Source organism: Rousettus aegyptiacus, unplaced genomic scaffold (genome assembly GCF_014176215.1).
Source record: "Rousettus aegyptiacus isolate mRouAeg1 unplaced genomic scaffold, mRouAeg1.p scaffold_m13_p_2, whole genome shotgun sequence".
In the NCBI taxonomy this organism is placed as follows: domain Eukaryota; kingdom Metazoa; phylum Chordata; class Mammalia; order Chiroptera; family Pteropodidae; genus Rousettus; species Rousettus aegyptiacus.
Window position 1 is genome coordinate 165510044 of NW_023416295.1, and position 19097 is coordinate 165529140.

At 35.4% G+C, this 19097-nt stretch overlaps 1 protein-coding gene across 6 annotated transcripts in view; it reads left to right on the forward strand.

Moving 5' to 3' along the window:
• The window catches only part of RIC8B (RIC8 guanine nucleotide exchange factor B), an 89665-nt gene that overhangs the window by 38864 nt on the left and 31704 nt on the right, over positions 1-19097 (forward strand). For all 6 annotated transcript variants that reach the window (XR_004955807.1, XR_004955808.1, XR_004955809.1 and 3 more), the window contains exons 4-7: positions 3252-3346; positions 12732-12960; positions 13714-13809; positions 18604-18748. Coding sequence is in view for 3 of the 6 variants with exons in the window: in XM_016148073.2 (XP_016003559.1) it covers positions 3252-3346; positions 12732-12960; positions 13714-13809; positions 18604-18748 (565 nt within the window). In the remaining 3 variants the exon portion in view is untranslated. The remainder of the gene's footprint in view (positions 1-3251; positions 3347-12731; positions 12961-13713; positions 13810-18603; positions 18749-19097) is intronic.

Consider the following 19097-nt stretch of genomic DNA (forward strand, 5'->3'; position numbering starts at 1 on the left):
AAATATTTGCAATACATAAATGCAGTGAAGAACTCTATCCAGAATATATTAAATGATTCCTACAAATTCATACAAATAAAGTCAGTCAACCCAATAGAAAAACAGGCAAAAGGCTTACAGGTGCTTGACAAAAGAGCTGTTATCCAAATGATCAATAGACATTTGAAAAGATATTCAACTTTATTAATCGTCAGGAAAATGCATGATAAAACCATGAGACAATTGGACATCCATGAGAATGACCAAAATTATAAAGGCCGACAATACCAAGTGTTGGCACAGCTGTTGAGCAACTGGTGGAGGTATCAATTGGTATAAACACTTCGAAACACTGTTTGGCAGTAACTTCTAAAGCTTGACCCAGCATACCAAATGATGTATAAAAAAGTATGTTCATAGCAGCACTCTTCAATACATAGTCCAAAACTAGAAGTAATCAGTGTCCATCAAGACTGGGATGGATAAGTAAATTGTAATGTATTCATTATATTCACGAATGTTTTTTTAACCTAACTGTGGTACTGGACTAGATTTTTTTTTCCCTAGCTGTCGGACTGGAACTCTTGTATAGTACATTATTACACACAAAGTCAGACTGCTCAAAAATTTTTAGATGCTCACATGCACCTTCTGTACTCATGGACTTGCAGATCAGTGGCAAACAGATGTGGACTGGCAGTGGTCCACAAATTGCACTTCAAATAGCACTGTCCTCAAGCAATGAAGGTAAACAAACTGCAACTACACACAACAGTGTGGATGAATTTCACAACCAGTTACAAAGAGGTCTATATTTTATTTATGATTCCATTCATTTAAAGTTCAGTGACAACAAAAATCACCCATGGTGTTAGACATTAGGCTTCCCCTTGAGGAGCAGAAGATCGGCATTTGAAGGGGCCAAGAGGGGAATTCTGGGATTCTTAATCTTGGCACTGCATCATTGCATTGATTTTTGTGCTGATTATGTAGATGTGCTCATTTTGTGAAAATTTTATCAAGCTGTCACACTTATGATTTGGGCACTTTTTGCTTATGTTTTACTTACCATTTACATTAAAAATGATTAAACACCTATTATATACATGCAAAGGTTTTAGATTAATGAAGAAAACAGTGTATATGCAAGTACATAAACCAGTGCGGAATTCCAAATTATGATTCCATGAAAGAAGGTGTACTGATAGAAAATAATGAAGGAAGGAATCTACTTAGATATGATGGTCAAAGCCCTCTTTCTGAAAAGATATTTTAGCTAAGACCTAGAGGATAAAAAGGAAGCCACAAAGCTGAGAGTGAAGGCAAACAATAAGGAATTTCAGTAATTGTTTTAAGCAGAGAAATAGAATTTAATTGACTTATGGCAAAAGAGGTAGTACAGATGCAGGGTACAACTTGGGAATTGGTGTTATGAAAATTGGGCAGGGGGAAATGGGATGGAAGGAAGTAGGGTTTTGGTGTGCAGTTGCTAATAATGGAAAGGTGAAAATGGGTGGTTTTGCATGAGTCTTGTCAACATCAGGATAGAAAAACTGTGATATCTAGAATAAAGGAAAATCTGGTTTAAAAGGAAGTACATTCCCAGTTAATTTTCAAAACCGAGGAAAATATGATTATTAAAAGTTAAGTGATGGATGAGCTTTAATGCATTTCAGTGTGTTTGGGGTAATTTGAGATAAACAAAAGTATGTTTGCATATTAGAGAATTCGATTCAGGCATTTGAAGATGTATGGCAAGTGGGACAGCATTCATTCCAACCCCTCCAGTTTTAGTGTCTCTGGCATTCCACCGGTCCCTCTTGTCCTTTATCCTCCCCTACTCCTCACACACCGTTATTTCATTGTCACTCATTTCATCCTTTCTCTTCATCTTCAAATATTTCATTGATAGTGCTGAGCATTTGCATGTGTATCATCTTTATTTTAACCCTTTTATAACCCTAAGAACCTCACGTTTGTGGAGATGCATGTGGGGAAACTTTGGTTCAGAGAAGCCATGTGATTTGTCTAAGGTCACAACCTACATTCCTGACTCCAAGTACATTGCTTTTTCTCTTGTGCCACTGAGGCCTTTATCTCGTTCCAGTCTGCACATGATGGTGTTATGTTTAAAATATTGTCATCTGCATTATGAATAATAAAACTGTGCCTATTGTTTGATAGATTTTATAAGAGACATCTTCCTAGAAGGATGAGTTATATATATGAATATAGGATATATATGTATAATATGTGACTATATTTCACTTAATCAATTTTGTATCTACTGAAGTTTAAAAAAAAAAAGTTTAATAACTTTTCAGGTGATTAGAGCCTTCCTAAAGTATAGCATATCAATGATCTCCAGCATAATTATCACTGATTTCATAAGTCTTCTTAATTACTAAAAATCTGGAAGAAGAGAGGTATGACCTTAATGCAGAGATTAAAGAAATTATAGTGCCCCAAGATCTCACTAAAAATGAAGAGATAAACCAGAGCTTAGTTTTTTTCCTGCTGTTTGCCTTCTTCCCTCTCACTCTGTGTCTTTAATACCACTGATAGATTAAACTCAGATCACTTGTTTTTCATCACTTGTTGGTAACTCTAGGGAAACTAGATTTAGAAGATTCATTAAAATGAAGTCAATAGGATCACTTCATAAATTATATAAAAGTCTAACCATTGTACTGTGTACCTGAAACTAATATAAATAAAATAAATAAATAAATATGAAGTAAATAGATTATAGATTTTAATCCATTGCTTTTGAAAGTTAAGAGATGAGCCATTTTTGCTAAGCATGTACGACCTGCTCCTAAAATATCCAATAGCCTTACATTTGTATAACTTTTTTAAAATAACTAGTAAACTAGAACAATGTGAGCCAAAGAATCTAGCCTTTCTAGAAATGGAAAGATTCCCAGTTGAATGGAATCCTAAAATAAAGTAAAACGGAGTGGGTAATGTATGGGTGCTGATAGTTTCTCTCTTTGCCTGACATGCCCTAAGGGAGCCTGCTAGATGACTTCTGGTTTCAGCCATTTATGGAGGTGACTGTAGCTGTTCATATGAGACAATGACTATTCAGTGAATGTTGTCTTGGCAATTCTTCCTAGAATATCCTGACCTCTACCATGTGTGGTATAAGAATGACTGTTTCAGGGGGGCAAATAGGACATAAGATGACTCCCAGGGATGTAGTAATGCACCAGACTCCTTCATTAAGGCATTCAATCCCCAACTTTTCCTCTCTTTTTTATTTGCCATAGAGTGATTCTCATCAGTTTCGTGTCATGGCAGCTGTCCTTCGCCATTGTTTACTAATTGTAGGTCCAACTGAAGACAAAACAGAAGAGCTGCACAGGTAGGTAACCTCTGTATTTGTATCTCAGCGAAGGACATCATCAGTTCTTGTTTTTATACATCTAATTTTAATTGTTATAGACAAGAAAGTGAAAATATTACAGTAAATCAGGTAACTGTCAGGTCAGAAATCATTACTATGCCCTGATGAAAAATTTTCATTCTGTCCCCTTTGACTTTGTTATATTGAATCCCAACAAAGAGAAAAGAATTTGTCATTGGTTGCATTCAACAGGAAACCCCAGAACAACTATAATAATAGCACACAGTTATTGAATACTGTGTGTGACATTTTAACTTCTTTTAATCATCACACCAGCCTTATGAAGGAGATATTACTATTTTTCCGTAAAAGGATGATGAAACTGAGAGGCATAGAAAGATCAAGCAATTGCCAAGATCACATAGCCTTAATAAATGAAAGAGTGTGGATTTGAACCCTACTTTTAATTACTACACTTAAACCAGTACTTTCACTAATCAGATTGTAAAAGTATTTACCAAAAAACATATCTTAAGCAATATTAATTAAATTTTAAAATTTATAAGAATTAGGTCACAGTCTCAAGTTTTAATATATAAAAAATAAATGTAAAAATGTTTTATGACTTGACTGTTAGAGCTATTAATGGACTGCTATTAAAATGTATTATTCTATGAGAACAACTGAATAAGTACTAATGCAATTTCTAGTTCTCTTACTTTTTATTCTAGATCACATTTGTGGTAACAAGACTTTTGACTTAACATAAAACTGCTCATGGTGCATTATAAGAACACACATGGCATTTTAAACAATTAAAATAAATTAAAATCTGCAAAAAAAAAAAAAACCCTTTTGGCATTAACTCTGCTTTACAAGCAAATTTAATAATATTGGGTTCTTCTTAATAAGTAGAAATTAGCTTTTGGGCATTTGCAATATTCTGTTTTCCAAAATGTGGCTTAACTAAAACTATGGAGACACAACCACAGTATAAAATAAAACTTACCCTTAATTGTTATTTTTCAAGAAACTCCATGTTATTTTTGTTATAATTGGCAATTTATTATTTGATATTGTAATGAGTCTGTTGGTAGGTTATCTTTATGTGCTCTGCCCTGCAAGCCTTCAAAAGATTGTTTTTAACAATTAAAAAGTGTAACTTTTTATGCAGCTACAGCTTAAAAGTTCCTTTAATTTTCTTGAGACTGTGCTTTTAAAAAATCAGATTAACTGCAATAAGTCATATTTTCTAAAAAGATTTTTATTGAGCATTTTGTCTTACTGTAATTTTTTTATGGTCCAAAGACTAGAAATCTAGATACTAAAAGTAAGAGAAAATAGGTTTATAAGCCCAGCGGTAAATTGATTTTTTTTTTTTAAATCAGATATCACAAGTTAACAAACACTCATATAAAAATGTGAAGAGAAAGTGTATTGACAGGAATTGTTACACTAGTCACAAAAACATTGCTAAAGGTTCTTGAAGGACAAATTTAATATTTTAACACAGCACCTGGTATCTGTCAAAATAGAGCAAAACTGCATAGAGATTTTCAAAATCAGGTTTTTAAAAAAGCAATCAGATTTTTTAAATTTTCTTTCTGATACTTAAAAATTTAGTTTCTTAAATTTTAAAGATATTTTTCTTAAAATTTGCTTTAATCTTCAAAGTTGCTTTGATAAAATATCTATTAGCTACTGTAAATAAGAAGGGATACCCCTAGAGCTAGACAGGATTTATGAGTATAGAGGCTTTCCTGGGAGATTGAGGTTGCTGCTGACCTGACAGTTTATCTCGAATGGCCCTACATGTCCTTTTAATCGGAATTAAAGTAATTAGTATCATTTGAACAGTAATGACTCTAGGATAATCCATTTAAATACAGAGAAAACTGTGCTAACCTCAAAGGGCTATTTTAGGAACCTTACTAGAATTGTAATATCTTCCAAAGTCTGCTTCTTTGTAGTGACCCTGAAAACAGTTCGCGCACGTGCGTGTGTGTGTGCAAAGCATAAGTTTAAGAAAAAAAATCAGAACATTTCAAAGTAAGACCTTAGTTCATTTTTAAAGTTATTCTCTAAGGTTTTTTTTTTTTTATGCTTATTTGTTTTAAGGAAAAATGTAATGAAATAGGTAAACCTGGACAGTATAAAGTATGGTTATGCATTATTTTCAAACTCAAAATATTACAATAATAGTTAAATGAGAAATTAATAAAGCACTCTGCGCTCGGTAAATGGGGAGCTGCTGCTACCACGTGGCCACCACAACACTGTAAGAAGTGTATTGGCTGTTAGATCCAATATTTAGTTTCAAATCTCATTTTAAAAATTGTTTCATGATTTTGATATTTTGTTTAGAAAACTTATTTCTATGTATATCCTATGATTATGTAGAGAGATTATTTTTGTTAATCTAAGTTTTTCTATGTTCTATGATACATGCATGTCAGGAGCCTAGGAGACGAGTGAGTAAAATGGCTTGGCAGCAGCTTTTTTCTGATACGTTGTCTCTGTAAGACAGTGTTCCCTGTACCCCACCAGAGAAACCAAGAGGACTTGGACGTAGAGATAAAATGAGTTAGCTCACAATAACAGCTGATTTGCTTTTACTTCCACTGATCAGCATCTTAGATAGTTTTATATCTTCTATTTCATTTTCTTTTGCCTATACTTATGGTAACAAGTAAATTGTTGGTATGACCCACTTCTTTTGCTACATTAAAGGACATCCTAATTCTGTTCATCTCTACTATCTGCCTGAAAGTATTTTCAGGCTTCTTATCCATAATCAGTCAGCTTATGCATAAACACTTAGCCAAAACAAGTTCCATGTGGTTGTGGTTTTATTTTATTTTGGAGAGAAGGGGGAAGATGGGATGGCTTGTGCATGAAAGAAGAAAGGAGAAAAGATGAGGGGAGGACCAGATCTGATTTAATTTCCTTTAGCCTCTCAATCTAATTTCTTTCACTCAACACATTGGTATCTACAAAGCTCTTTATTTTTTCACTCAAAAGAGCCAGTGTGTTTAAAGAGTATTTATTTCTCTATTTTTTTGTTGTTGTTATTTCTTTGTTTAGACCAATTCATTTTATTTCATATATTGAAGGGGAAAATTTAGTACCTAATGACAACTCATTACAATGCTGAGCTTTGAGATATAATTGACATATAACATTGTACAAGTTTAAGGTGTATAACATGTTAATTTGAGCCACTTACATGTTGCAAAATGATTAGCGCCATAACATTAGCTAAGCTTAGTGGCTTACACATGACAGACTTAATAATGTTTGAAAGTTAGATGAGTTCATTTTGGCTTATATTTATTAACTGAACACTTACTATGTGTTAGGCTCTATGTTCAGCTTTAGGGCAACAAAGAAAAATCTAGTACAATCTGTGTTCTCCAGGGCTCCCCAGCTAGGGGGTAAAACAGACTTTTAAGTAAGCAAGTGCAGTTGTTTTGATGAATGTTGTGTCAGACATGATCAAGCTTATGTAGCTATACAGAAAAATTAGTTTACTTTGGAGAAATCAAGGAGAAGGGGTTTTATTTTGGTATTTTTTGGTTTATTATTTGTTTGTTTTTGTTCTTTTGTTAACCTTAAAGTTCTTAGCTTTTTAACCTGATTTCACTGTGAATAACAGTTATCTAGGTGAACAGATACTTTTCTGTTGTATCTCTGAGCACCGTGCTAGGTGCTTGAAGGACTCCACAGTGCATACTCTGGAGGAACATAGAGTCTAAATGGGGAAACAAGACATAAATATTATTACTAGTTAAATAACTTTTCAAGACAAGAATAAAAGAGGTATCACAAGATAGATTTGAGTAGTCTCTCAGTAAATTAACTATCAAATAGTAATTGCTCATAGAATTCGAAGAACAAACTCACTGTGGTCTCACATGACGAGGGAACTCTTCCTCATTCCTGTGGCGCCTGTTCTTCATCTTCATCCAGACCTCTGGTTCCCTGATGATTCCTTTGTCTCCTATTTATAAGCCCCCTTTCTTTCTTCTCTATTCTGAAGCATTCTTTCTTCTCTGTTACTTTCTTTCGTCTATTCTAAAGCATTGGTTCATCATTTCAGCCTCTGTCTGGTCCCTCATCATTATCATGTCCTGCCAGCCTTCAAGTACCCAACCCCAGATCTGCTAGATCACCTTCTTTCTCTACTTCTAAACTCAGGCTGCTGAGTCCTGTGGGAAAATTTTACCTAACCTGACAGATTGGTTCTTCCTCTTCAAAGTATGCAGAGTTGTTTTTTAAAAGGCAAATCTCTGCTAAGAATCCTCTCGTGCCTCACCTCTGTCTTCACAGTTAGAAACAAATATATTTGTTTTGTCACTGTGCATTTATTAATGATCTGCGGTTTCATCTGGGTAATGTTTCCCTGGCTTTTGCACCTCCTCCTTTGTGTAAAGGCCACACAACTCTGGTTTAAGGTTATCAATAACCTACTTGGCTGTAACATATCTCATCATGGCAATCCCCTTTATTATAATCTCTCTACCTCACTCCATACACACACCTTTTCGGCCTACTACTAAGGCCCTGCCTTTAGAGGCCTTGTCTTTTGCTTTAGACTTAGAGACCTGTTTTCAGTTCCGCACGGACACCATATTCTCTTCCTTCCATATTTTGCTATTTCCTGTAGTGCAGGGGTCCCCAACCCATGCGCTGCAGACCGATGCCAGTCTGTGGCCTATTAGGAACCAGACCGCACGCAGGAGGTAAGCAGCAGCAAATGAGCAAAGCTTCATCTGTATTTGTAGCCACTCCCCAGCACTAGCATCACTGCCTCGGCTCCAGCTTAGGTCATTTCTCAGAGGAGCACTGGTCCCTGGTGCCAAAAAGGTTGGGGACTGCTACAGTATAATGCAATATGTCTACCGTTCAAAATCTCCTTAATAATTGGCATTCACTATGTGCCAAGCAGAGTGCTTTACATGCTTTTATTTCATTCAATCCTCACATCAATAAAGGGATAAATTTATTTCCTTTTACAGTTGAGGACACCAAGGCCTAGAAGAGGTCATGTAATTTGCCCAAGGCACACTTTTACTAAGGGGCAACCTAGAATTCAGCCCATTGTTCTACAAATTATGTTATGCTGCTTTCTCTTAGGAAAATGGGTATATTTTATTTATTTTTGTGTGCTTAGCACCTAGCACAAGGCATAGTAAGTATTTGTTGAGAACGAAGTAAGGTTCAAGCTAGTCGTAAAGAATGAGAACGTTCTAGGCAGGAGAAAACATGGACAGATACAGAACTAGAGAACAATGACCAGGTCATTATGGGTTATAAAGGTACCCATTGCTGAGAGCAGCATTCAGAGGTCTTTCCATCCATACCTGATCCAAAGTTTTCTCGACACTTCCTCTCTGCTGCTGCTCCAGCCTTCTCTTGGCTTTTGCACGAAACTCCTCTTAAGTGTTAACTACCTGATTCTTCTGTTATTCTCTCTTGAATTCAGTCTATGTAGGCTTTAGTCCCACGACTTCACCAGAATCACTATTGTTAAAGTCATAGTGACTTCTGTGTTACTAAATCTAGTGGACATTTCTCAGTTGTCATTGCTTGATCTGCCCACATCCTTTGTCACAAGCAACTCCAGTCTTACTTATCTATTTTTTTCCAGGATACCATACTATCTTGGTTTTCCTCCTACCTCGCTAGTTGTAATTTCTTCCTCTACGTCTCAGCCTCTCGGTGATAGAGTGTCCCAGGCTCAGCCCTATTCGATTTTCCTTGCACACTCATCCCCTTACTGCTATAATCCAGTCTTCCATCTTTAAATACTATCTACATGTTAATGACTCCTCAATTTATATATCTAATCTAGATCTCTCCCCCTCAACTCATTCTTATAACTAACTTCCTACTAACATCCCTACTTGGAAGTCTAATCAGCATCCCAAATTTAACATATCCAGCATTAAACAGTCTTCCCTTAAAAATTGCTTTTCCCATTTCAGTTTATGGCAACTCCAGCTTTCCACTTGCTAAAGCTAGAACCTTGGATTCTTACACTCCACACTAGCCTGTCAGGAAATCCTTCAAAATGAATCTACATCTAACCACTTCACTGTTATTCCCTGTTCATGCATCTGAATTATTATAGTAACACCCTAACTGGTCCTCCTCACCTTTGATGTCCTATTAACTGTTCTCAAAGCTGGATGGAGCCAGAGTGACCCTCTTAACATAACCCTGCAAGGTCAGTCTCACCCCTTACTACCTGTCTGGTCTCCTGTCCTACTCTTCCTTCTGTATTTGTAATCAACCACCCCAACTTCTTTGCACTTCAAACATGTCACTGCTTCTGCCCTGGGGCCTTTATTCTTGCTTTTCTTCCGGGAAAGCTCTTTCCCCAGATAGCACACAAATTACTCCCTAACTTCTTTTTTTTATTATTATTAATTTTTTTTTTATTATGGAGACATTAACCAAATCCAATAAGTTTCAAATGTACCATTCAACAGTAAGCCATGTAGATATCCCTAACTTCTTTAAGTCTCTGCTCAAATGACACCATCTCTGTGAAATCTGCCCTAATCACCTTATTCAGAATTACAACCCACATGTCCTGCCTATCTTACCCTCCTGGGTTTTACACGCAGACCACTTATCACCTTCTATTTAATTAACTAATTTGTTTTGTCATTGACTGTTTTTTCCATACTGGAAAATAAACTCCAAAAGGTCAGGGATGTATCTCTGTTTTCTTCATAATACCTGCCTAAAGCAATGCCTAGCATAGGTAATTAAGAAATAATTACTGAATTGAACTAGATTACCAAATTAGATTAACGTAAAACTTAGGTATTTACATCTGAAAATCTTTGGGAGATCTTAAGATTCATTTAAGTAGGTTTTTCAGCCATGAAAAAAGATATGTGAGCCCCAAATACAAAGAAGATACATCTGACCAGGAAGATTTGTTAACAGTTGTGGGTCTACATGTACTGTCATCATGCTTCTCAGAGTCATTTGGTATTAAATTATGTTCAGTCTAGCAATTGATACAGGACTGCATTTTAGATTGCCTTCCCTCTCCCACAACTACAAGGCTTTAATCAGGGCATTAAGGAGCTCTAAATAGGCCTTGCTTTTAAATCTGCATATCAGGAGGGGGCTGGGAGCATGAGTGGGAGGATGTCATGTCCCAGTGATTAATGATCTCTAGGAAGCTGAAAAGGGGAGAGTAATATACACAGTATTTCTACCCCCTGGAGTAGGAATGCAAACACCATTGTGTGGATCTGTGCATAGTCACTGACTTCCTGGTAGCTGGAGAATTTCATACACTCTTCTACTACAAATAAAACTGTCAGAGAAGTGACAGAGCTCAAAAAGCTGGCCTTCCTTACTTAAAAAGAATAGCTCAAACACAGTGAGCCAGAAAATTAATTTTGTAGTTGTTTGGGAACCCAGTTGTTTAATAAGAAACGAGAAAATGGGAACTTTTCTTGAAAAAGCTACAACCTCCAAATATTTGATGAATAAAACTCTATATTTGATTTCTTAAATATACCAAATTCCTGGAAGCTGCTTATTTTAAATGAATTTAAAAGGAAATATTTCTTTGTAATGAAACGCATCATATTAGACTTTTCAGTATGGTCTCTATGGTAGATTCAGAGAATTATACTATCAATAGACACCAGAGCCTACTGCCTTATGTGTTTAAAAAAAAATCCTAACATTTCAGAATGGCTTATACAGTTTTAGAAAGTAATTCTAAGGTAGAATTCTTTTCTTTTTTTTTTTTTTAACCCTAGTGAATCCGTAATAATAACAGTTTCCAAATGTTTAAGTCAGAAGCAAAACATTTTTAACTGTGGATAAGGGACTACAGATGTTTGCAAAAAATTTTTAAAAGTTTGTGGGTAAAGCATTTTATTTCAACCAGTTGTAATTATTTACAAATAATCAAAACTATAGGCTTTAACAATAATTCATTAAACTTTGTTTAATAATAATAGCAGCAGCAGTAGCAGCAGCTGCAGTAGATTTTTAGTGGGAACAATGAAATAACTTGTATTTTTCCAGTAACTTTTCATTCATAGGATTTGTTATTTTTGTTCTTGGTTCAGATTTTTTGGTACCCTTTACGTTAACGCTCATTGTTCTACATCATCTAAGTTTTAAACTTTGATTCCTTATGAATTTGTTTCATAATATAAAAAGAAAGGAAACAGTCATTCTTGCGGAAATGGAGTCACACTTCAGAGTAAAAGAGAGGAAAAATTTGTGTTTTATTTCTTTTATTTTGTTTTAGTTTTGAGAGTATCACTATAATCTAAATTAAAAGGAACTACTATGGTCTAAATTAAGACAGCATCAGATAGATTAAGCCCTGAATTTGGTTTCCAAGTGGTTAGACTTTTAAATTACATTTGCAAGAGTTTATTTTTAGTCAGGATGTGGTTATTTTTAGACCTGCTTCTCTGTCACTAGGAAATGTAATGCCTGTCTTTCCATTGTTGTTTATCAGGAAGTTCTGAGGCTCAGGCTTACAAGATCCAGTTAGCACAGAGCATTGCCTCTCCCTTTAGGTGAAAGAATATGAAATAATAATGAAAGAAAATATTTTAATTGAGAACATGTCTAATTTGTCAATCGTTAGTGTCATTTTAATCTTTTATACACTGAGCAACAGTGCAAGATCTTTATGGAATGCCAGCAATACAAGGTTTGGGTTCCCCCTACTGGTATGCATCTCGGGCTGGTGTATTCATTAATACATAGGAGAAAGGCCTAGGAGATAGATTCAAAAGAACTATGGCGGCCTATTTTAAAGAAACCTGGTGATAAGAGAGCAAGAAAAAGCACCATTACCCATTTTCTGCAAATGTCTTACAAAAAATTTGGATGATCTAAAAATTGTATTTTCTACATCTAGGAAAAACAAAACTTAATCCTATGATATTTGAGTTTTAACATTGTTGCCTCTGTGATAAGCTGCTTATATACAATGCTTCTCAGATGCTTTATGTTGTAATCTAGGGAATAATAAAACACCAGTGAATTCACAAAAGGATTTAAAACCCCAAGGAAAAAATGTAAAGCTAGCATTGTGTTGTAATAAAATTGAAGAGCTGGTGTTAAAGCTCACTAATTCCTATTTTAGCATTTCAGAAAGTGACATGACATCATGTGATTGTGTGTGTCCATTTAACATCTGTTCTTTCTAATTTGTCATCTGTGTATTCGAAATAGTTCTCTTTATTTTCTCTCTTAGTAAATGCCGAGTAATATTAAAGGCTCATTTTGAAAAAGAAAAATTTTAATTGACTCCTAAAAGTCACTTCTGAACTTCTTATTATGTTTGCTTTTTAAAAGACCATTCAATCAAGTTAAAATATTGTATTTTTAAATTGCTTTTCAGCAATGCAGTCAACCTTTTAAGCAATGTTCCGGTCTCTTGTTTGGATGTTCTCATTTGTCCATTAACCCATGAAGAAACAGCCCAAGAGGCAACGACTCTAGATGAACTGCCCAGTGATAAAACAGCTGAGAAAGAAACAGTTTTGAAAAATAATACCATGGTATATAATGGTATGAATATGGAAGCCATTCATGTTTTACTCAATTTTATGGAGAAGAGAATAGACAAGGTAAGGCTGATAAAATGGAGGCCTTGAAAGATGCTTCTAAAGAATGTAGAAGTGCCATACATAGCAGTATTATAAGACATGTTTTTTAAATCTAAGCTTTTTTGTAGTCGAAATCTTGTATAATTTTGTTCTCTGGAAAGCACTTTATAATGCTATGATAAATTGATAAATTGATGAAACCAAGTGAATTGATTTGTTTAAAGCTGAAATTGTATTGATACAGTACCAAAATTGTAACAAGTGCCTGAAAACAAAGGAAAAATGAATTACTTTTACATGTAGTTATTTTGTAAGTCCTAGAAGTTAAAATTATCCCCCCCAAAACTTGCTGATAAATATTTTTCATAATACCTAAAAGACATCTTTAAAAGAAAAATCAACTTTCCGTTGGTTGTGAGCTGCTTGTTTTATCTTATCTGTCACTTGCTTTGTCAGCTAACTGTATTAAAAGGCAGCAGGGTAGTGTGGGTCGGTCATCAAAACCTTTACCTCATTTAAGCTTATTGGTTAAGTCAGTGAAGACTCTATAAAATGTAGAAAAACCCAGGAAGGATGAATATGAGCATTAGTAAACATGAAGCTAACTGATGAAATGGAAATATTGTTAGGAAAATAATTTCATAAATAGTTTGTAAGCTTTGGTAGCATAGAATGTCTTCCCCTCAAAAAGGAGTATTAATATGCTCAGTTATATGGAGAAAAGTAATACTGTTACAAACTAAACTAATATAGCGTATATGGTTTTCTTTATAGGGAAGCAGCTATAGAGAGGGTCTAACTCCAGTTCTCAGCTTATTAACAGAATGTTCCCGAGCCCATCGAAACATCAGAAAATTTCTCAAAGATCAGGTAACTGCTTAATGCATATTACATCTTAAAGTTAATCTTCTATGTGGTTTTTTTGAACACAGAATTAATGATTTAAATTCTCTCATAGTGGCTTTCTTTCAGAAAGTCAGAAACTCGGCAAAGTTAGTTTTAATCTTTGAAATCTTCCTAATCCAGAAATAAGTGATCCTGTGTTTTTTTTTTTTTTTGAGTCATTCATTTATTCAACAAGTATTTCTTGAATCTACTATTTGCTGTGTTCTAAATATTGTTCTGAACATTGAAATACAGATGAAGCCTCTGCCTTGTGGAGTTGACCTTATAGTGGGAGGTTAAAAAGTAAACAAGTCAAGATATGATATAATGGCAAGGAATGGTAAGCATTCTGAAGATAGATACAGCAGGGGAGGGGGAACTTAGAAGAATAAGGGAGGGCCCTTTGAGGAAGTAATATTTGAGCAGAAACTTAGATAAGTAAGAAAAGGATCTCTGAGAATATTCTAGAAAAAGAATGTACCAGAGAACAAGTTCAAAGTCCCAGAGATGGAAAGATGCTTTGGAATGCTTAAGGAAAAGCAAAAAGATCAGATAACAATGTGCAAAGGAGAGAGCGGTAGATGAAGTAAAAGAGAAAAGCAAGAACTAAATAACATAAGATCGTGTAGGACTTCTGCTTCTCTTTTAAGTGATATGGGAAAGCATTCGGCTGTTTTGAGTAGGGAAGTGATGTGACCTCATTTATATTTAAAGGTACTCTGGGTAGACTGTAGGATAGACTAGAGAAGTGTGAGTAGGTGCGAGAAGACCAGCCCAAAGAGAGCTCATGACAAAGGTTTGGAGTAGGATGGAGCAGTTATAGGTCATGGTAAGAAATGCATCTGTACCACCATATCTTTTGTCTCCTCCTGTATCACAATGGATAAATTGTCCCTGCTTCCTTCTGTGGCCAGCCTCTGCACTGGTATCTTGGATTCCTCTCTCTCACCTCTCTTTCTCACCTTCTCAAGAACTTTGCTCCTGCATTTATTCCTTCTTTTTTCTTAAATCAATCATTTTTTAATGTACTAGATCATTTCTGTCCACATTTAAACTCATCTTCCATTACAAAAGCAAAAAATCCTTCCTTTAACTCTACTTCTCAAGCTGCCTCCCCATTCCTCTACTCTTCTGTACACATTGTTCCTCAGAAGAGTTTCCTATGTTCACCCTATCTTTTCTTTTTACTCATCTTTGATCTCATTCAGCAGTCATGGTTTTGAAGATCATCCATACACTGATGACTCCCAAATTTTTATCTCCAGCTCTGGTCTGTCCCCTAAGCTCCAGACTTACATAGCAAACTGCCACTCATCTCCTCCCCTTGGATGTGTAGTATCTCAAGTTTAACACATTCCAAACTAATCTCTTGATTTCCCATTCCCACCCAACCCTGTTTTTTCTTCCCACATTTCAATACATGGTACCACCATTCACCTCATTACTGATTTATTATCATATAGAATTTCCCCTAATAAATGAACCAGGTTCATTTTTCCCCTCTATGTTTATGGTCAAGAATTAGTAAGCACTTTACTATATGTAGAACACATTAATAGATATTTCTGATAAGGAGAGATTGGAAAGTAGGGATTCTTGTCTTTGAGGAATTTATAATCTGTTGGAGGAAGAGAGACATACCATGAAAGCACAAATAATCATTTAACCAAATACACTAGTTAATTAATGAGTTGGGGTCATTTCCAAATTTGACCTTTTTAAAGACATTCTACCATGGCTAGGAGGACTTGGTGAAGAATAGCAAATGAAAATACTTTAAGTTTTATACATTTTAGCTTTTTCACATAGGAGACCAAGTTCAACTAAACTGTTTAGATTTGCTATCTCTGGCCAAAAAAGTCAAAAGATAAAAATAACTATTTGTTAAACAGTTTCTTTATACAAAGGCCTTGGGTCATATATTATGTAGATATAAGAGATTATGAGACCCATTCCTTGTCCTCAAGGAAACACTACAGTATAAATAAAGAGATAAGACAAGTAAAAGATAACCAAAGATACAAGGCACTTTATAAAAATCAACTTTCCTTCTGAGGAGGGTGCACTGTAGAGTATGATAATTGAGAAGGGCAAAACTTAAAGTAACATGATTAGCTTTGGTAATAGTGTAAATGGACCCATGGCTAATTATGCTCTACAGTTGATACCATGTTAAATCCTACTGGTGCGTGCCCAGAGGAAATTGGTCTTGAGTGGTCTGTATTTGGGCAGGTAGAAAGAGAATGGATGGTAGAAATTACTGATCCAGGTTGTGTTAGTCTGGTAAGGCTTAGAGAAGAGATGAGAATGCTAAGGGTTTGAGAGAGGAACTTGACAAGATTTGTTGAAGAAAACCTTTGTTGGAAGGTAGTATTTGGGGGGCGGTTATAGAAAGGGTCTATACCTATGCAGTTTGAGAGTGATAAATAATAATAAAAGCAACAAAATTTCATTTAAAAAACTTGTTTTAAGGAGCTCAAAACATAGCTCACAGATTTTTTGTGTGATAACCTATGTTAATAGATTCTGTCCTCTGGAACTTGAAGCATATACTACATGAAAACTTGTTACATGTCTCATTCTTCTAGAAATAGGAGATAAATTCAATATGGTTGGCTGAATAAACAACAAGAATTTATTGTGCAATTACTTTGTGCCTATAGAACACAAAGAGCATTGTGCTCTGTACTACCAGAGATAATTAAAATATAGATTCTATAAACACAAGGTAGATTACTCAATTTTCTGAGATTTAGTTTCTGTTTTTATTCAGTTATGTCTTTATTGCCTTCAGTACCTCGTGATACATGGTAGGCACTCAAAATAGAGGATGTGGGAAGGAAGAAAGTAAGTTGAATGGGTTAAATAAAATAATATACACAAAAAGGGTCTGGCACAATAAATTATTATTTGACTTTGTGTCTATCGTTATTTGCTATGCATAATGCATAGAAGCTATTTTTAAAAGTTACTTGAATTAATTCATTCTTCCTTCAGTCAAGAAATATTGAATACCTATAATTTGCCAGGCACTGAGAACAGTAGACAAAGCAGAAAGAAATCTCTGCTCCCAAGCCCCACTGACTGTGGAAGAAGACAGACACTAAAGAAATAAGTATATACTGTGTTAGGTGGTAGTCAGTGCTATGAGGAAGATGAAAGTGGGAGGCGGTAAAAAAGAATGCAAAAGGTTAAGTATATAGGGTGGTCAGAAAGTGTTTTCCTATAAGTGGCATTTGGACAAGAGACCCGAAGGAAGTAAGGGAGTAAACCATTCAAGTTTCTAGAAAAAGAGCTTCTGGGCAGAGGCAAGAAGTACAGTGGAAACAAGTCAGTAAAGTAACAGGAAACTGGATTATGTGAAACCTAAGGGAGTTTAAGAACCTCATCTTTTACTATGGGTGAGATGGGAAGCCATAGGAACTGGAGGACTGTGAGCAGAGGCATGACGTGATCTGACTTTCAAAGGATCATCCTGGCTGCTATGTAGAGAATAAATCCGAAGGACCAGGATAGAAGCAGAGACCAATCAGAAGACTGTGGCAATAGTCCGAGCAAGAAATAATGGTAGCTTGGATATGGTGATTCTAGAGGAGATAGTGAGACGAGGTTGGGATGTGGATACATTTAAAAGGAGAGCCTAAATACTTTACCGATGGATTGGGTGTGGGGTATGAAAGAGAGGGATCAAAGATGTGTCCAAAGTTTCTGTACCAAACAGTCAGAAGAATGGGTTTGCCATTTAATGGCTGGAAAACTATAAGGAGCAGCTTGTTGGGAGCATCAAGAGTTCTTTTTAGGACATGCTAAATTTGAGAAACCTGTAAAAGTCAGGAGATCAGGGAAGAAATCAAGATGGAGATATAATTTAGGGAGCTATTAGTTTATAGAGACCATATAAAGCTATAAAACTGGATAAAATCACCAATAGAGTAAGTGAAAATACTGAAGAAATGTCGCCCAAGAACTCAACCCTCGAATATTCCACCTGGAAAATAAGAGGAAAGAAGAGAATTGGTAGAAGAGACTGAGATAAAGCAACCAGTGAAATAAGAGGAGAACCAGAAAAGGGGTGGTCTGGGTGGATGGTTGAATGAGTGAGTGAACAAACAAACTAGACAAGCCAAGCAAGTTTCGTAAGCCTTCTGAGGCTCAATCTGTAAAATAGGGATGATGGTGATGTTCCTACATCCTTTGCAAGGTTACTATGGAGATGATTATAGAAAATATATTAAAGCAGCTAGCACATAGGAAGTACTCCATAATTAGTAGCCATTTTTATTATAAAGTAAAACTAGAAAACATAAGTATAGATTTTTTTAGTAAACAGCAAATGCTGCAGGAATTAAAAGAAGGGAAAAATCAGTGTGAGTCAGAGTATTCCGGAAGTTTTCATGGACGAAAGAGAAATATAACCCTGACTTTAAAATTGATTTTGATGAAGCGAGCAGAGGCATTCCAAGTGCTAAGATGAACTAAAGCTCAAAAACAGATATGAGTATACCATGGTGTTATAGTGATGTTTTTCTTCAAATAAAATGTTGTTACAAGCATGAAAATATTTGAGGGTTGGTTGGTTGGTTTGTTTGTTTGTTTGTTTGTTTTGTCATTGTAGTTTAGTTTAATTTTTTTGCAAGCAAACCTATTTTTTTTAATGTTTTTTCCACTCTTGGCAAAAGTGAGCACAGTAGACATTACAAGACTGACCAGTTTCATGGTGTCATCCTCGCTTGCTTTAGTACCCACGACTGATGATGGCTTTTGCATTTGTACCATTAGGTTTTACCACCATTGAGGGATGTGACAAATCGACCTGAAGTTGGCTCAACTGTGAGAAATAAGCTGGTGCGCCTAATGACACATGTTGACCTTGGAGTCAAGCAAATTGCTGCTGAATTCCTTTTTGTCCTTTGCAAAGAGAGAGGTAGGTTAAACTCTCTTTGCCTTCTACAGTTTTATTTTTCTGAAGGAGTTTAAGAAATCTTTCTGAGAGTAGTGGCCATCTCATTCCACTCTTTTCAGAGCTCACTGTCTATCTGTTCTATTAGAGGCCTGAAAAGATATTAAAATTAAAAAAGTTTAAAACATTTTCTGTATGCTTCTAAATTCATTGAGACATGCAGACAGATACACTACCAGCCACACTCACATTTAAATTTTGCTTTTTGTATCCTTTGCCTAGACTTCTTAATTTCAGCAAGTCAGGACCCAGAGCCATTATGAAAAATCTGCTTCAGTAATTCAAATCCTGCAATTTTGATAACTAGACAAAG